The following is a 19,803-nucleotide window of genomic DNA, read 5'->3' as shown; positions in this document are numbered from 1 at the left end:
ATTATTATTATTATTATTATTATTATTGTTATTATTATTATTATTATTATTATCATCATCATCATCATCATAATCATCATTATTATTATTATTATTATTATTATTATTATTATTATTATTATTATTATTATTATTATTATTATTATTATTATTATTATTATTATTATTATTATTATTATTATTATTATTATTATTATTATTATTATGTTATTATTATTATTATTATTATCATCATCATCATCATTATTATTATTATTATTATTATTATTATTATTATTATTATTATTATTATTATTATTATTATTATTATTATTATTATTATTATTATTATTATTATTATTATTATTATTGGCCATGTGTGGTGACGATAGCACATTAAAAGTCTAACTTTCAGTGGCTACATTGATGAGAAAGAGAGCTCGTGGTCGTCAGAGGTTAACGCTCGTGACCAGTTTGAGGCTGTCAAAGAGCAACATCCCTCCAAACTCCGAGTATAGGTAGAACGAAGATGACGTCACTCAGGTCTGTGTTATTGTTTTTTGATTTCGCGTTTATGAGTAATGCTCACTGAACTGTATTAACCCGACTATAAACGTTCATGGATACACACAATTTTGTGTGTTGGTCCGTTATACTTACGGATGGCAATGTTATGAGCTTCTTAGCCAAGCGCATACTATCTATAGATAGTATGCAGATGACGTCACTCAGGCCTTTGTTATTGTTTTTGCCATCCGCGTTTGTGAGTTGTTCTCACTAAACTGTATTAACCAGACTATAAAAGTTCATGGTTACACAGAGTTTGTGTGTTGGTCCGTTATACTTCCGGATGGCAATGTTGTGAGCTTCTTAGCCAAGCGCATACTATCTATAGGTAGAACGAAGTTGACGTAACTAAGGCCTTTGTTATTGTTTTTGCCATCCATTTTTATGAGTAATTCTCACTAAACTGTATAGATAGTATGCGCTTGGCTAAGAAGCTCATAACATTGCCATCCGGAAATATAATGGACCAACACACAAAACTGTGTGTATCCATGAACGTGTATAGTCGAGTTAATACAGTTCAGTGAGCATTACTCATAAACGCGGATGGCAAAAAACAATAACAAAAACCTGAGTGACTTCATCTTCGCTCTATTAATTAACCAGACTATAAACATTCAACGTTACACGTTGTTTTTAGTGGTGGTACGTTATATTTCCGCATGGCAATGTTGTGAGTTTCGAAGCCAAGCGCACACCATCTATATGAGATAGGCAGAGGAGAGATCGATATGGAAGCATTTGATAGGCAAGATCCAAACACTGCAGGCCACGGATTAGTAAATAAAGATGTAAATTTGTTATTGATTATCATGTTATTGTAGATTTGGTAAACATCTAACTTATGGTGGTGAAATCGATAAGCATTCATTGTAACAGACGCTATTTGATTGAAATCTACTGTGTATTTCATGTGTATGTGTGTGAGTGTTTGTGTGTGTATGTCTGTATGTGAGTGCGTGTGTATGTATGCATGTATGTATGTATGTATGTATGTATGTATGTATGGATGTATGTATGGATGTATGTATGTATGTATGTATGTATGTATGTATGTATGTATGTATGTATGTATGTATGTATGTATGTATGTATGGATGGATGGATGGATGTATGGATGTATGTAGGTATGGATGTATGTATGGATGGATGGATGGATGGATGTATGGATGTATGTATGGATGGAAGTATGGATGTATGTATGTATGTATGTATGTATGTATGTATGTATGTATGTATGTATGTATGTATGTATGTATGTATGTATGTATGTATGTATGTATGTATGTATGTATGTATGGATGGATGGATGGATGGATGGACGTATGGATGGATGGATGTATGGATGAATGGATAGATGGATAGATGGATGGATGGATGGATGGATGTATGTATGTATGTATGGATGGATGTATGTATGTATGGATGGATGTATGGATGTATGGATGTATGGATGAATGGATAGATGGATGGATGCATAATGATATCATGTTTACAATAATAATTTGTCACGTCAAATTATAAATCGTTAAATTTCACTAAAAATCGGATTCTTTAAAAAGAATTGTCAGTCATTTGAATGTTTTTGAAGATGTCTTTTATTCAAAGATGACGAAATATTAATCGATTGAATGGTAGAATAAATGATTTCTTACACTCCTGAGTTTTGGAATTCGAACTTTGTTTGTTCCTAACGCTTGTCAGCGGTTGGGAACACGTCCGGATTACGCTTCAACAGTCATGTCGTCACTTCCCTCGTAATGACGCATGGTAACTTAGTAACTGGCTCTAAATTATCCGAACAATGGCCTATGTCTTTATGAAATATTTTTCCGACGAGCATAAAAACGTATCCAGAGAGAAAAAAAAACATTATAAATCTGATCATGTTTTAACTTTTACACATTCTGATCACAAGATATATGAAAAGTTCTAGCCAGCATGAAGAATAAAAAGTACGGATTTTCTTTGTTTAGAACCATGATGGCCGCCGTTGCCAGGCGACGTGACATCAGACTATTGAACCCAATTCCAAAAACCCAGAGTGTAAGATTCGGCCAGATCAATGATGTTAACCCCCTCTCCTTACCAGCCATTTTCATCATTTTCCCCAAAACTTCACACCCGCCCAACACATAAAACAGACATTTCTTACTCAAACAGAAAAGCAACAAGCACATTCTATTCTGTTCATAATATTGTTCGACAATATGAACTTTATGTCAAGTTTTTATAGGTATAACAAAAAGAAATGAAATCTGGATGCGAAAAGTGACGGTTGCATCGTAACAAATGTGACGATTTTCCAATGGGTGGTAAGGAGAGTGTTAACAGTTAACACATATATCAATATATTATACGATTCTGCGGCTATGTGGTCTAGTGATTCTGACACTCGCTTTCGGATCGGAAGGTCCTGGGTTCGAGCTTCGATTGGCGCGTAGTTGAGTCTTTGGAAAAGGCTCTTTATTTACAATCTCTCACCGTATTCAGGTGTAAAATGAGTACCTGGTCGTTAACACCGTTGTCCCTGTTGAGGGGGAAAATGTAATAACGCCTAACAGGCGTCATGTCTCGTCCTACATGTTACGGATTGCTGTTAATCAGGGACCCCTTGTAAGCGCTTTTCTCATTTTTAGTGGATATTCCGATCTTTATAAAATCTCAAGTTTGTTTTTGTATTTAAGTTGGTATGTCTCTCATCATAATTTTATTTCTAAATTCACCTATAGGAGCCCTTTACTCATACAGTACAGACGTTTTGACACGGTGAATCACATATGTGACCCCTCGTCTCAAAACGGTATTATGTCGGGATGGATCAGATACTAAAAAGCCAAATTAACGTCAAACTGGTCAAAAATATGAAACGTTGGTATTTAGCACAGTAAAATATGATATTCCTTCTCCTCTATAAAGCAAACTAACTCTACTTAAGTCTGATATTTCTGGCTACAAATTCAATTTTCAACACCTTAGTCATCCCGACTTAATACCGTTTTGAGACGAAGGGTCACATATGAATCAGTTCAAACCATTTTTATCACTTACTACCTATTCATTAATTAGGATATCCCGATAGCTCAGTGGATAGAGCACTCGCTTCACACGCAAAGGGACCGAGATCCGATCGATCCCGGGTGCAATCGAGATTTCTTTCTGCCCCCCCCCCCCCACCCCCTTTGTCCTTCCAGCAGTGAATGGGTAGCTGGGTCTGTTAGATATAGCGGAAAGTACTTTGCGATAAGACTAGCATCCTATCCAAAGGGTAGCAAGCAATTGCTGTTGTCCGTTTCACGCTATAGAAGCCGGGATAAACTCCAGCTCCATTTGGCGAACGACTCTGAAGGACTATTTATTTATTTATTTTTTCATTTTTTTTTTTGTAATTCATTAACTACGATACACCTACCTTAGTTAAGTCTTTCCGTAAATATGTCTCTCCCGAGGACGCAGCATCCTTGTTGAGCGTTCTTACGTTCCTCTCACCCTCTTGAAATATTCTTATGTGCGTCCTTGACCTTGTGTTGGAATGCAACATGGAGTGGTGATACTGTTGAAACGCTTTTCTGACGTCATCAATGTTGATGTTCATGAATAAAATAATGTTGATGATGCAAGGGCATGCGATGACGGCAATGATGACGTATTTCCGCTTTGAGAATGTCATCACGTGACCATAAAAGAGTGTACACTTACGTCCAGGCATTGTTGGAATTCTGTACGATTGGAGTCTTAAAAGGGGGAATAACTCGGATTCATATCCCTAAAGCTGGTTAAATACAGTTACGCTCAGTGGCGTGGGGCCATTGGATCGAATGGTGCCAGGCACCGCACCAATCTTTTTAAAAATCATTAACAGCATAATTTAGTTAAAAATAAAACAGATATTTTAACTCCACTGTCTTTCGCCAACTCGCCAACAACATACTGCCTTTTTAGTCTCCAATCTATTCAAGATTCCGAGTCACGCACTGCGCCGACTCGTGTGTTGGTGACATCACTGCGCGAAGTAGTGACTAAATCAAACACCGTGTGGTGCAAAGCAATCCAAGCTCCAGTTAATGCTATATCCATTAGTATCGCGACAGCTGATTGAGCGAGAAACTAGGTCGAATTATACTATCTTCAAATAGCGGAAAACCCCTCGACTTGTGCCAGGATCTGAGAGCTCCACCGTTGGACTGGGGCTAGGCGGGCGGGTCGCTTAGGACTGGGGGGATGCGCCAAATAAGGGTAACTTCGGCCATCCAAAATATTACATTAACTGTCAAAAACACTGATCATTGTCAAGTTTATTTGTAAGCAGCAAAGAAAAACATCATAAAACTTTAAAATATGACATATCAAACCCCCCACCTCTTTTCCACGATTATTGAATAAAGTAATTCTTTGCAACGAAGCATTGTGGACGAATTTACCAACATTTTTCTTGTTTGTAGTGCCGAGTTGATGGTTACGTGTGTATGAGTGTTTATTTGTGTGTGTGTGTGTGTGTGTGTGTGTGTTTGTGCGTGTGTATTTGTGTCAGTCAGAGAAAGAAAGCGAAGACTGTCAACAGTTATACTTTTGGTGTGTTTTTAGATTTTTAAGAACTTAAGTGGAGTGATTTTTTTTCTTTGTGATGCTTTAAGATCTGAATCTACCTTTTATTTGTGCAATCATTAATCGTATTCCACTGATTTCCATTATGTGAGATATACTTTGAAGTTTTGTTTTGTTAAACATTGAATTGCAATGAATCAAGTTGACTCTTTACTTCACCGACCGTTTGGGAGATTGACACTAGATGACAAATGTGACCCTTCGTCTCAAAACGGTTTTAAGTCGGGATGACTAAGGTGTTGAAAATTGAATTTGTAGCCAGAAATATCCGACTTAAGTTGAGTTAGTTTGCTTTATAGAGGAGAAGGAATATCATATTTTACTGTGCTAAATACCGACGTTTCATATTTTTGACCAGTTTGACGTTAATTTGGCGTTTGAGTAACTGGTCCATCCCGACATAATACCGTTTTGAGACGAGGGGTCACAAATTAGAAACAAAAAGACTAGTTCCTCACCAACCAACTGATTTTGAATTAACACAGGTGTGGAAATCTCGAAAACGCTCTTTTTCAGTGACATGGTATGACAGGTATGAATGGCTCACAATTAGTTCAGTCTTTTGTTTTTATTGTCTACATTTTACAGATACAACAAACACTGACAAATCATGGACATTTATAGGTCCACCACTTCCATCGTATTTCTTAACCTCCTGAACGTTGTTTTAGCACCCTTAAAAGAGTGAAATTTTTTTGTTGCGAAATTCAATGAAACAGGAGCGGTTAAATTCATTAATGATTCTGTCAATTCACAAAGCTGAAATAGATACCATTCCAGATTTCTATAAACACATTATAAAAAGATTTGCAGAGATGAAACATCGCCCTGCAGATTTTTTTACAAGTACTAAAAGTAAGTAATTTCTGTCATAGGTTTTTTTTTTCTCTTTTGATTTACATTTATCACATATTGATTGCATTATCTACCAAATCCAATTCTTTAAATGGTGGACCAAGAATAATTACAAAGACCTTTTTATACGGGACTTGTATCTCAGTGTTGTGGCTTGTTGTTTTCATGAATTATTTGTTTTTGTGAGTTTTGTCCACTCGTAGAAACCATCGACCCTCCCCCACCCTTCCATAAAAGAGAGTTTTTTAATATGTCGTGCTCTCTCCTCTTAACCGTGTTCACTGTATTAGAATTTTTTTTCTAATCATGGCACCACCATATGCCGTCAATACGCCACGCCGCTGGTTACGCTGGATCGACGTATACTCATATGCAGGTCTTATAACCCCCGTTGTTATGGGTCTCATTGTTGTAATGAAATTACTCTAAAACACCAACGTGTACTTATTTGAAGGTCTGATAACCCAATCCATTATGGGCTCATTGATGTTTTGGGAATCTAAAAAAAAGATGATCTCAAAATAATTCCCCTCGACAACAATGTTAAACTAGGCCCATAATCGAGTTCGAATGTCAGATCTGCATAAATGTACACGTCGTCTCAAGCCAAAACAAAATATTTTCTGATGGGTCATGTTCACGTGACCTTTTGTATGCTAAAAAAAAAAGGGGGGGGGGGGGTATAGTTAGATCGAAGTTGACGTAACTCCGGTCTTTATTATGGTTTTTTGCCATCCGCGTTTATGAGTAATTCTCACTAAACTGTATTATTCAGACTATAGATAGTTCGAAGATTACGTCACTTAGGTCTTTGTTGTTGTTTGTTTGTTTTTTTTGCCATCCGCGTTTATGAGTAATGCTCACTGAACTGTATTAACCCGACTATAAACGTTCATGGATACACATGTTTTGTGTGTTGGTCCGTTATACTTCCGGATGGCAATGTTATGAGCTGCTTAGCCAAGCGCATACTATCTATAAACGTTTTAAAGTAACACATTATGGTGTGTGTTGGTCCATTATAGATAGTATGCAGATGACGTCACTCAGGCCTTTGTTATTGTTTTTGCCATCCGCGTTTGTGAGTTATTCTCACTAAACTGTATTAACCAGACTATAAAAGTTCATGGTTACACAGAGTTTGTGTGTTGGTCCGTTATACTTCTGGATGGCAATATTGTGAACTCCTTGGCCAAGCGCATTCTATCTATACTTCCGTCCGGATGGCAATGTTGTGAGCTTCTAAGCCAAGCGCAAACTATCTATTAACCAGACTATAGATAGAATGCGCTTGGCCAAGGAGTTCACAACATTGCCATCCGGCAGTATAACGGACCAACACACAAACTCTGTGTAACCATGAACTTTTATAGTCTGGTTAATACAGTTTAGTGAGAACAACTCACAAACGCGGATGGCAAAAACAATAACAAAGGCCTGAGTGACGTCATCTGCATACTATCTATAAACGTTTAAGGTTTGTGTGTTGGTCAGTTATACTTCCGGATGGCAATGTTGCGAGCTTCTTAACCAAGCGCATACTATCTATAACACAGTAAGAACAAATCCGCCTGAATGTGAACATGGAAAAAAATGTTAATAATTAATTATATAAGTCACACCACCAATCCGAGAATGGATGAAACCTCAGAATAAATAGGAGGGTGGATACAACCGTATCCATAGCAAAGTTATGGCCTGACACTGACCAAAAAAATGACGTCAAAATGCCAGTCTTTTGCCACAAAAGAAAACAAATCGTGAGTTGTATTCAATAGTTCAACCAATGAAATAACTTGTTTCCTTGAGCTCTACTAACGACAACTCACTAGACGCTAGACCCACCTTAAAAAATGACGTCGAACTCCCAGTCTTAGAGGGTTCTTGTGTCAGGCGATAAGTTAACGATGGCTTCGATGAAATCACTTTTGGAATGAGTTTAGGTGAAATTATAAACATACAAACCACCATTGGGATGAGTTCGTAGCTATCGTTAACATATAGATAGTATGCGCTTGGCTTAGAAGCTCATAACATTGCCATCCGGAAGTATAACGGACCAACACACAAAACTGTGTAACCATGAACTTTTATAGTCTGGTTAATACAGTTTAGTGAGAATCACTCACAAACGCGGATGGCAAAATACAATAACAAAGGCTTGACTGACGTCATCTTCATTCTATCTATAGCCTGACACTAGAACACTCTATGACTGGCAGTTTGACGTCATTTTTTAGGTTTGTGTAGCGTCTAATGAGTTGTCGTTAGTAGAGCTCAAGGAAACAAGTATACAACTCACGATTTGAATTCTTTTGTAACAAAGACTGGCATTTTGACGTAATTTTTTGGTCAGTGTCGGGCTATAAGTTTACGGTGGCTATGATGAGTTTAGGTGAAATTATAATCACAACATCCACTGGCCAGGTTAAATATACAAACACACAAAACTCTGTGCCAACTTATACACACGAGACAGATAGATAACCACGCCTCTCGGACAGTCGTCATAATGTAAATAATGGCAATGATTGGTAAACATAGCGAACTACACAGGTTTTATTATCAATGGTTTTAGTAAAATACCCACTGTTCTACCGCTTGATCAATAGCACCAACACACAGGAAAATATTGTAAACTTAACGGTTATAGATAGAATGCGCTTGGCCAAGGAGTTCACAACATTGCCATCCGGAAGTATAACGGACCAACACACAAACTCTGTGTAACCATGAACTTTTATAGTCTGGTTAATACAGTTTAGTGAGAACAACTCACAAACGCGGATGGCAAAAACAATAACAAAGGCCTGAGTGACGTCATCTGCATACTATCTATAAACGTTTAAGGTTTGTGTGTTGGTCCGTTATACTTCCGGATGGCAATGTTGCGAGCTTCTTAACCAAGCGCATACTATCTATAACACAGTAAGAACAAATCCGCCTGAATGTGAACATGGTAAAAAATGTTAATAAATTATTATATAAGTCACACCACCAATCCGAGAATGGATGAAACCTCAGAATAAATAGGAGGGTGGATACAACCGTATCCATAGCAAAGTTATGGCCTGACACTGACCAAAAAAATGACGTCAAAATGCCAGTCTTTTGCCACAAAAGAAAATAAATCGTGAGTTGTATTCAATAGTTCAACCAATGAAATAACTTGTTTCCTTGAGCTCTACTACCGACAACTCACTAGAGGCTACACACACCTTAAAAAATGACGTCGAACTCCCAGTCCTAGAGGGTTCTTGTGTCAGGCGATAAGTTAACGATGGCTTCGATGAAATCACTTTTGGAATGAGTTTAGGTGAAATTATAAACATACAAACCACCAATGGGATGAGTTCGTAGCTATCGTTAACATATAGATAGTATGCGCTTGGCTTAGAAGCTCATAACATTGCCATCCGGAAGTATAACGGACCAACACACAAAACTGTGTAACCATGAACTTTTATAGTCTGGTTAATACAGTTTAGTGAGAATCACTCACAAACGCGGATGGCAAATTACAATAACAAAGGCTTGACTGACGTCATCTTCATTCTATCTATAGCCTGACACTAGAACACTCTAGGACTGGCAGTTTGACGTCATTTTTTAGGTTTGTGTAGCGTCTAATGAGTTGTCGTTAGTAGAGCTCAAGGAAACAAGTATACAACTCACGATTTGAATTCTTTTGTAACAAAGACTGGCATTTTGACGTAATTTTTTGGTCAGTGTCGGGCTATAAGTTTACGGTGGCTATGATGAGTTTAGGTGAAATTATAATCACAACATCCACTGGCCAGGTTAAATATACAAACACGCAAAACTCTGTGCCAACTTATACACACTAGACAGATAGATAACCACGCCTCTCGGACAGTCGTCATAATGTAAACAATGGCAATGATTGGTAAACATAGCGAACTACACAGGTTTTGTTATCAATGGTCTTAGTAAAATACCCACTGTTCTACCGCTTGATCAATAGCACAAACACACAGGAAAATATTGTAAACTTAAAACGGTTATAATATGATAGAGAAATCTTATGATAACTAGTCACCCATTTAGCGATATAAAAACAATAACAATGATCAGAGAGAGGTCGATTTCATTCACGTTATTGATTATTGTTTATAAAACAAACAACTATGTTTGTCCGAGCACGTGTGAAGGTGTGTCACAAATTCTATATTTTGATTGGTCAAAAATCTACCGGTTAATTAAAAGTCTGATTGATATAATTTAGTGAGAAAGCATCACTAACAAGATATGTAAAGATTTATAGCTATGAGCTGAATACTGACATGAAGCTTGTTTTATTCTTAGTATTCACAGCACTCAAGCAAGTTGACTGGCGGAAAACCGTAATCTGTTTCGCAAGAAAGTTCGGGAAGCAACGTCCAACGCAGGATCAGCTGACTAGATGATGATGATGATGATTCACAGCACTTACTAAACTAATCAATAAATCTTTAATGCGGCATGTGTGTGTGTGTGTGTGTGTGTCTGTGTGTGTGTGTGTTGTGTGTTTGTGTGTAGAATATATATTGACGTCGGATTAAACACCGATAATCCCAACACACTACACAGTTGGGTCTGTGTCTCAGTGGTACATTTTAAAAAAAAAATATTAAAAAAAAACAAACAGACAAACAAACAAAACAAAACCTTGAGCGTATATATCCACGAAAGGTGCTCAAAGCGCTTTACAAAGGGTCCCTGATCGTTGTAGCTATCGTTAACAAAAAGATAGTTCAAAGATGACGTCACTCAGGCCTTTGTTATTGTTTTTGCCATCCGCGTTTGTGAGTTGTTCTCACTTAACTGTATTAACCAGACTATAAAAGTTCATGGTTACACAGAGTTTGTGTGTTGGTCCGTTATACTTCCGGATGGCAATGTTGTGAACTCCTTGGCCAAGCGCATTCTATCTTTTGATAGTTCAAAGTTGACGCCACTCAGGTCGTTGTTATTGATTTGTTTTGTTTTGTTTTTTTGCCATCCGCGTGCATGAGTAATTCTCACAAAACTGTATTAACTAGACTATAAACGTTCATGGTTACACATAGTTTTGTGTGTTGGTCCATTATACTTCCGGATGGCAATGTTATGAGCTTCTTAGCCAAGCGCATACTATCTGTAGCCTCGAGGACATACAATTTAAAGTCATTTTTAGGTATAGTGAGTTGTCGTGAGTAGAGCTCAAAGAAACAAGTGATTCCATTTGTTGAATTAATGAATACTACTCACGATTTGATTTATTTTGAGGCCAAAGACTTGTCTTTTGACGTAATTTTTTGGTCAGTGTCAGGCTATAATTTAACGAAGGCTACGCTCTGACCAACAGCAACAGGTATCACATAGAACGAGACATGACGCCTGTTAGGCGATATTACATTTTTTTTTCTTGACAAAGATAACGCTGTTGACGGCCAGGTGTAAGTCATTTTACTGAGTACGGTGAGAGAATGTGAGTAAAGAGCCTTTTTCCAAGGACTCTACTATGCACCGAGCGTGGCCCGAACCCAGGACCTTCCGATTTGAAAGCGAGTCATACCCTAAGACCACATAGCCGCACATAGGTAACCCACCGTCACAGCACGGTAATAGATATGTCGGGATGGTTAATAATGTAAGGGGGGATAACCACAAAATAATTTTACAAAATTACACTTACCTTGGTTACCGTTTATAGATAGTTCGAAGATGACATCACTCAGGTCTTTGTTATTGTTTTTTGCCATCCGCGTTTATGACTAATGCTCACTGAACTGTATTAACCCGACTATAAACGTTCATGGATACACACAGTTTTGTGTGTTGATCCATTATACTTCCGGATGGCAATGTTATGTGCTTCTTAGCCAAGCGCATACTATCTATAATACGTATATATAATCAGAGCTGCCAAACCTAATACAAGAAAAATGTAACAGATTTGCCAATTCAGGAGGCAAAAAGTTACAGAACTTTTACACAAACACATAGAAGACAGACAGACCCCTTTCTGAGCGCTTAACTCCAGTAAAAATGACTATTATGTACTGTACTTACTTTTTAACTGTTTAGCAAGTCAGTGGAAAATATACTGAAGGTTTATAACATACTGAATTCCGTAAATATACGGAAAATTGGCAACTTTGGTGAGTTTGTTTGTTTGTTTTTTTTTTTGACATACAGTTGGCAACCCGGTATAACCTGATTGGTTCATTAATTTACTGCCTTTGTCACCTATCAGGAATTATTACGCCTTTATTTCAAACGCTATCATGTAACATTCTGCCTCAATCTGAGATTAGTAGATCGGGCGCGGGGTAAACCAAATGTAAAAAGACAAGAACAGCAAAACAATAGGAATATACAACTGAAATAGATACGATGTTTAGCTGTTATTCATCTTTTAGTCTACAGAATATTATTAACCGATAAAAAAAAGAGAAAAACAAAAAAACAAAAAACAAAAAAAAAAAAAAACAAACACAACAACAACAATAAAAAAAGACAAAGACAAGAACAAACAAACAAACCAAAAACAAAAATAACAACAAAACAAAAAAAAACAACATACAAATAAACAAACAACAACAAAAAACACAAAACATAAAAAAGAACCAAAGAAATAATTAAATTAAAATAATCCCAAACAAAACAAAACGCAACAGAACAAAAACAAACAGATATTAACAAAATCAAGAAAACAGAAAACAACAAACAAAATCCAATAACCGATTTTACAAGATAGAAATGATTTTAAAAATAACCCAACACAAAACAACAACAACAACAACAACAAAAAACAAACCCCCAACAAAAACTAACAGCAACAACAACAACAAAAACAACAATAACAACAACAACACCAACAACAAAAACAACACCGATGGAAATCTAACAAGAAGAAGAATTGTCGTGTTTTTGTTTTTTTATTATCATTATTTCTTTGATTTTCAGCTTCCACCTAATCCAACACATTCAGGTTTGGAGCGGTAACTAAGTAACACTTATATTACTTTGGTTTGTGGTAGCAGTAGTGGTGGCTGTTGTTCTGTTGTTGTTTTAAAAATAATAATAATGATAAATATGATAATAATCATGATGATGACGACAACGATGATGACAATGATAATATATAATATAATATAATAATAATAATAATAATAATAATAATAATATATAATAATAATAATATAATAAATAATAATAATAATAATAATAATAATATAATAATAATAATAATAATAATAATAATAATAATAATAATAATAATAATAATAATAATAATAATAATAATAATAATAATAATAATAATATAATAATAATAATAATAATAATAAATAATAATAATAATAATAATAATAATAATATAATAATATATAATAATAATAATAATAATAATAATTAATAATAATAATAATAATAATAATAATAATAATAATAATAATAATAATAATAATAATAATAATAATAATAATAATAATAATAATAATAATAATATAATAATAATAATAATAATAATAATAATAATAATAATATAATAATAAAATAATAATAATAATAATAATAATTAATATAATAATAATAATAATAATAATAATGGGTGTGAAGAACTAAAACGAAGGCTTCCATTTGGATTTTATCTGGTTCACTTTATTCACCAAGGGACATAACTGTAACAATCAACATCAACACAGTAAAACATAGATTATGTACCATTACATCGATGATGATGATGATGATGATGATGATGATGAAGATTATGATGATGATGATGATGATGATGATTAAGTTTGAAGGACTGTACAACGCCCGGATTGCTCAGTTCACAGTTTACTGATGTCAAACTTCCTGGCTCCAGACGGTCCTTTCTTTGTGTTCATGATCACTTCCACTATCTACACTTCGTCTTGTTCTGACATCAAGAAGAGATGTTCTCCATTTTCTATTAACTCACTCAACCCTAACACCGACTATAACCGGGATTCCCCCTCCCCCCAAGCCTATTTATTACATTTTTCTTAGACAAATTATAGGCGTAGCTATTGTTTTTAACTTTTACATGTTAATGGTAGTTGGATAAAATTATCTATTTACATACTCATTTTTTAATACATTTTTTTTCCAATTTTGAAAAGTAGCAAAAATCTCTAGGATTGAGTGAGTGAGTGAATAAATTCAGAGCATGAAACCCTTTATTCAGGTAGAGAGGACGACCAACAGCTAAACGAGGTTGCCAGCATCAGTTGGAAAAAGATAAAACCGTTACTCGTGGAATGGGAGTGGGAGCCAAAAGGGGACAGATTACTTAAAGCAATGTTTATTTCTAAGTCCACAAAGCTAACTGTAATTGGATTCAGTAGTCTGATGTCATGCCGCCCGGCAACGGCTGCCATCTTGGTTCTAAACAAAGAAAAGCATTACTTTTTATTCTTCATGCTGGCTAGAACTTTTCTAATGCCTTGTGATCAGAATGTGTAAAAGTCAAAACATGATCAAATTTATGGGGTTTTTTTTCCTCTAGATACGCTTTTATGCTCGCCGGAGAAATATTTCATACGGCGTCCGCCATTGTTCCGGTAGTATAGAGCCAGTGTTACTAAGTTACCATGCGTCATTAGGAAGGAAGTGACGTTACGACTGTTGAAGAGTATGGTGTGCTATGCTCCACAAGAAGATAAAAAGACCCAAGACGAAAAAGACGAATTCTATTAAATGCTAGATCCGCTCGTAAGCCAGAGGCCAAAACATGATGTCCAGATAGTGCTGGGGGATCTCAACGCAAAAGTAGCAGGTTTGCCAATTTGACAGATTTTCTGCCAAATGTCCTTTTTTTAAAATTTGAAGTCGTCTAGCAGAAGAAAAAAAAACGGTTTGGCAGTTTGGCAGATACAATTTTTATGTATTAGTGATTTTTTTTTAAACTTGGGAAATGATAAAAAAATTATGACATCGGCCTTTCGAATTTTTTGTTTAACAAAACTGATGAGTTTTCAAAGAGGGTACTATAAATAGAACGGTTTGGCAGATTTTTTTTTTATTCCAATTAGCAGAATGCCTGAAAATAATCTGGCAACCCTGAAAAGTAGGCAACCGTTATCGGGAAGGACATATGGGGAAGGAAGGTGTCGGAAACACAATGAATGACAGAGCAATTTAATAGGATTCAATTGTCTGATGTCACGTCCACTCAGCAACCAGCAGTTTGGTTCTAAACAAAGAAAATCGGTACTTTTGATTCTTCTTGCTGACTAGAACTTTTTCACATGATGTCATGTGATAAGAATGTATAAAAGTCAAAACATGATCAGATTTATGTATTTCTCCTCTGGATACACTTTTATGCTCATCGGAGAAGTATTTCATTAGGGCGTCCGCCATTGTTCCGATAGTTTAAAACCAGTAACTAAGTTACTATGCGTCATTACGAGGGAATTGACGTCACGACTGTTGAAGCCCATTATTGGCGGGACAATCTTCCATCATAAATATTTTCACAAGTATACTTGGACGTCACCAAATGGAAACACAAAATATCAAATAGATCACATCCTTATTAATTCGCTCAACCCTAACACCGACTATATCCGTTTTTACCCGGGTTACTTTTACCACATGCCTATAATTTATTACATTTTTTTCTGAGACAAATTATAGGCGTAGTATCAAAGCTAATGTTTTTAGTTTTTTACATGTTAATGATAGTTGAATATAACTACCTATGTAAATGCTCATTTTTAATACATTTTTTCCAATTTTGAAAAGTAGCAAAAATCTCTAGGATTGAGTGAGTTAAAGATGTGGGTAGTTGGTCCTACGTCCAACCCCCAGACAGCGGCGTGGCATGCTTACAGTATAGGGTGGTGCCAGAATCAGAAGAAAATCACTTAAAATATGGTTATTTGTAAATGTGACCCTTCGTCTCAAAACGGTATTAAGTCGGGATGACTAAGGTGCTGAAAATTGAATTTGTAGCCAGAAATATCAGACTTAAGTTGAGTTAGTTTGCTTTATAGAGGAGAAGGAATATCATATTTTACTGTGCTATGTACCAACGTTTCATATTTTTGACCAGTTTGACGTTAATTTGGCTTTTTAGTATCTGGTCCATCCCGACATAATACCGTTTTGAGACGAAGGGTCACAGATACGAAAGAAAGAAACAAAAATTAAAGAAAAGATTTACTCAAATAAATAAGAGGCGGTATATAGGTACCCTGTCTCAGTTTTATTATTTTTTAAATGCTGTCATCCATTTTTAAAAGATGGATGCGGTGCGCCAGGCACCAAATCAACCAATATAGCCACGCCCCTGTCCCAAGACTTGGAGCGCAAAGATTGTTTTAGAGGTTCACTCTTCTAAATCATCTCTCTGTTATGTATTATTATATTTGTTATTTTTAGTGTATAATGTAAGCATTTGAGTGTATTCCTCTCTGTTGGATTTTGTGCTTGTGTCCGGATGAGACTTATGGGTGATCTCAAACTAAGTATATTGGTGGTATGCTCTTGGAATCTACATCTGATCCCTATCTGTTCCCAGTTCCCCTTTGTCTTACTTTCTCTTGGGTGCTTTAATTGTAATTCTATAACTTTTTACTAACCCATTTTCTTCCTTTTTACTGGCGCTGATATAACCTAAATGTGTTGCAAGCGCCGTAAAACCCTTACAAAGCAAACAATTCGATTGGCTGCTCTCCCCAAACTAACGAGTCCAATCTGCCCATTAATTTGGTGTTTCTTCAGCGTGTACTTCTCCTAAGCGAACTTCCAGCCAAGGCTTATGAGCTCCATCTACCCAAGTCTAGATTGGGAGCAAAGATGATGATGTTGATGATGATAATAATATTAATAATAATGATAATGATAATAATAATAATAATAATAATAATAATAATAATAATAATAATAATAATAATAATAATAATAATGATGATGATGATGATGATGATGATGATGATGATGATGATGATGATGATGATGATGATGATGATGAAAAAACAAAACAAAACAAAAGAAGAAAAAACACCAAAAACAATTTATTTTAAAATCCCCCTTTTAAAAAATCAAAACAACCAACAAAAAAAAAAAAAACAAAACAAAACAAAACAAAATAAAACGCCCACAAAAAGCAAGCAGAACAAAAAATACAAATCCAACTCTGCCTGTTAACAGCATTGCCTCTGTCGGAAAATGTTATACATATCGCCTATCACTAACAGACCTCGTGCATCGTCCTACATTTTAAGTGTTGCTGTTGGCTATTAACCCATTGTAAGTCGCTTTGAGCCAGTCTGGGGGATAATGCACTATACAAATGCTCAACTTTTAGATGTGGGGAGGGAGGGGGGGGGGGGGGGGGTCCGTCGCCAATACAAATACAACTATCTGTTGCCACAATAGTGGCAGATTGTGATTTTGTGTTATGGATTATATTGTATTTTCTAGTGTTGTCTTGTGTGGCATGACAATCGCTTTCGGATCGAAAGGTCCCGAGTTCGAGGAGCATCACTCGGTGCTTAGTTGAGTCATTGGAAAAGGCTGTTTACTCACATTCTCTCACCGTACTCAGGTGTAAAATGAGTAGGTACCTGGCCGTTAACAGCATTGTCTCTGTCGAAATAAACCCCTTGTAATATCGCCTAACAGTAACAGGCGTCATGTCGGTTCTACATGTTACGTGTTGCTGTTGGTCAGGGACCCTTTGTAAAGCGCTTTGAGCACGTTCAGTTGATATTGCTCGATATAAAAGCAAGTTTTTGTAAGGGTGGCGTGTGTTACCCGACAAAGATCGAGGGCCGAAATGATGTTTGTCCTGTTGTCTTCATCAAAAAAAAATTATACGAGTCACGTACAATATTGCCAGATGACCAGAGTTCATCAAAGCCAATTTCGACTTCAAAAGTGGCCAAACACTACTCACATTGATTGGTCCCCCTCCCCCCTCCCCCTTTGAAAAACTTATCGGTTTCGATAAACAAAACATCTAAGCTGGGGTCTGTTTTTATCCAAACTGTGGTGGGGGCTGCCTGAAACTTGGGATCGTGAAAATACTATCGAGAGAGTGATGATGGAGAGGCTTCGGATGGGAACAATACAGACAATGAACGTTTCAGGTACAACCCATTCGTCAGCACAACAATAAACAAATGAACGTGAACGTGTGCTGATGAAGGGGTTGCACCCGAAACGTCCATTGTCTTTATTTTTTAAAATCCGAAGCCTCTCCATTATCACTCTCTAGTAAGTATTTCCACTTTATTTCTATCTCTTTATCTTAAAACTAAAACTGGCTCATTTTGGCAATTGTTTTTTGGTGTTTTCCCAATAATAATGATATTCTTATTATTATTATTATTATTACTATTATTATTATTATTATTATTATTATTATTATTATTATTATTATTATTATTATTATTATTATTTATTTTTTTTTTTAAATTATTATTATTATTATTATTTCATTATTATCATCATTACTATCAATATTATTACCATCATTATTACTACTATTTTAATTACTCCCCCCCCCCCCCCCCCCCCCCCCCCCCCCCCGTAACCTAACAATGATTGCCTATTTGGACAATAAAGATTATTATTATTATTATTATTATTATTATTATTATTATTATTATATTAACATAATATAATCTTGTATTCAGAATAGTTATTGTTGAAGAGGCGGTAGGTACTTAAAAACCAACGTGCACCATTATTGCAATACAAACACACACGGGGTGCAACTTGTGTACAGACACACATACGTGGTGTGTATGCCCAAATTAATGCTGGTCTATTTCTGCAAACACAAATTTTGGTCACACAATACACACATGCCAACACACACACGCGAACACGCACAAACGCCAACACACACACACACACGGACGCCAACACACACACCAACATACACACATACACACACACACAAATACGCATACAAGAGAAAAACGAAATACACAAAAAATCTACAGCAGAGAACTACGTTCGAAAAGTATTTAATATGGGTCTAACGTGCAGCATAATTGCATGTATTCTTTGACTATGAAGTAGGCTACCAGTCCTTACTTAAACGTTATAGATATACCAACAATTAATTAATTATTTATTACTTATGATACACCATTCTCTCGCCCCTGTGTTGTGTATTCAATAAACTAGTCAGCATTGTACACAAAGGCTGAGTAATCCTTCCACAAATAGGACGAGCTACAGACGACCCACTACACACACACGCATACGCACACACAATCGACACACACTAACGACACACAAAACCGGATACACAGAGGTGTGAAAGTTAGTCCGGACGATAAACTATTGAGCGTTCCTGCTTTATGATATGAAAATATGAGAAATAAATATAAAATTCTACATTACAATCTTAATTTACGAGAATGGTGGTCTAAAAAGTGAAAAGCCTATTGGTTTTGGTCGAAAAACACATTACACACAAAGTGTCCGTGCCTGTTACACACAGCTCCGTCAGGAGAAGACACAAAAGTTGATAGTTTGTTCTATCTTCATGATGACTTTTACTTGATTTGTAATATCCATTATATCAGTTCTTTAAATGCTGAAATAATGCGGAATTTCATATTTTTTCAATGTTATAAAACAAAAGTTTATTCACTTTAAATTGATTACGCATATATATTTATCAAAAAGAGTTTAGGTAAAGTGGATAATATCCGTTTAAGCAAGATACTACATATGAGCACTTTTACTACCACCCCTTGCACACACATTTCGCCAGCAAGACATTCCTCTCTCGTCTACTGTTCATGCACGCACACAAAC

General features: G+C 35.8%; 1 protein-coding gene across 1 annotated transcript in view; it reads right to left on the bottom strand.

The window, feature by feature from the left end:
- Positions 1 to 4,865, bottom strand: part of LOC144960336 (polypeptide N-acetylgalactosaminyltransferase 3-like) — a 31,318-nt gene extending 26,453 nt beyond the window's left edge. Inside the window, exon 1 of the mRNA XM_078893411.1 lies at positions 3,959 to 4,865. Coding sequence (XP_078749537.1) covers positions 3,959 to 4,255 — 297 coding nt within the window. The 5' untranslated portion in view covers positions 4,256 to 4,865. The remainder of the gene's footprint in view (positions 1 to 3,958) is intronic.
- Positions 4,866 to 19,803: the final 14,938 nt, after the last annotated feature.

Source organism: Berghia stephanieae, chromosome 15 (assembly GCF_034508935.2).
Source record: "Berghia stephanieae isolate SIO BIC M18660-M18661 chromosome 15, UCSD_Bste_1.3, whole genome shotgun sequence".
Classification (NCBI taxonomy): domain Eukaryota; kingdom Metazoa; phylum Mollusca; class Gastropoda; order Nudibranchia; family Aeolidiidae; genus Berghia; species Berghia stephanieae.
The sequence above is the reverse complement of the archived record's forward strand: the minus strand, read 5'-3'. Positions and strand labels throughout refer to the sequence as shown.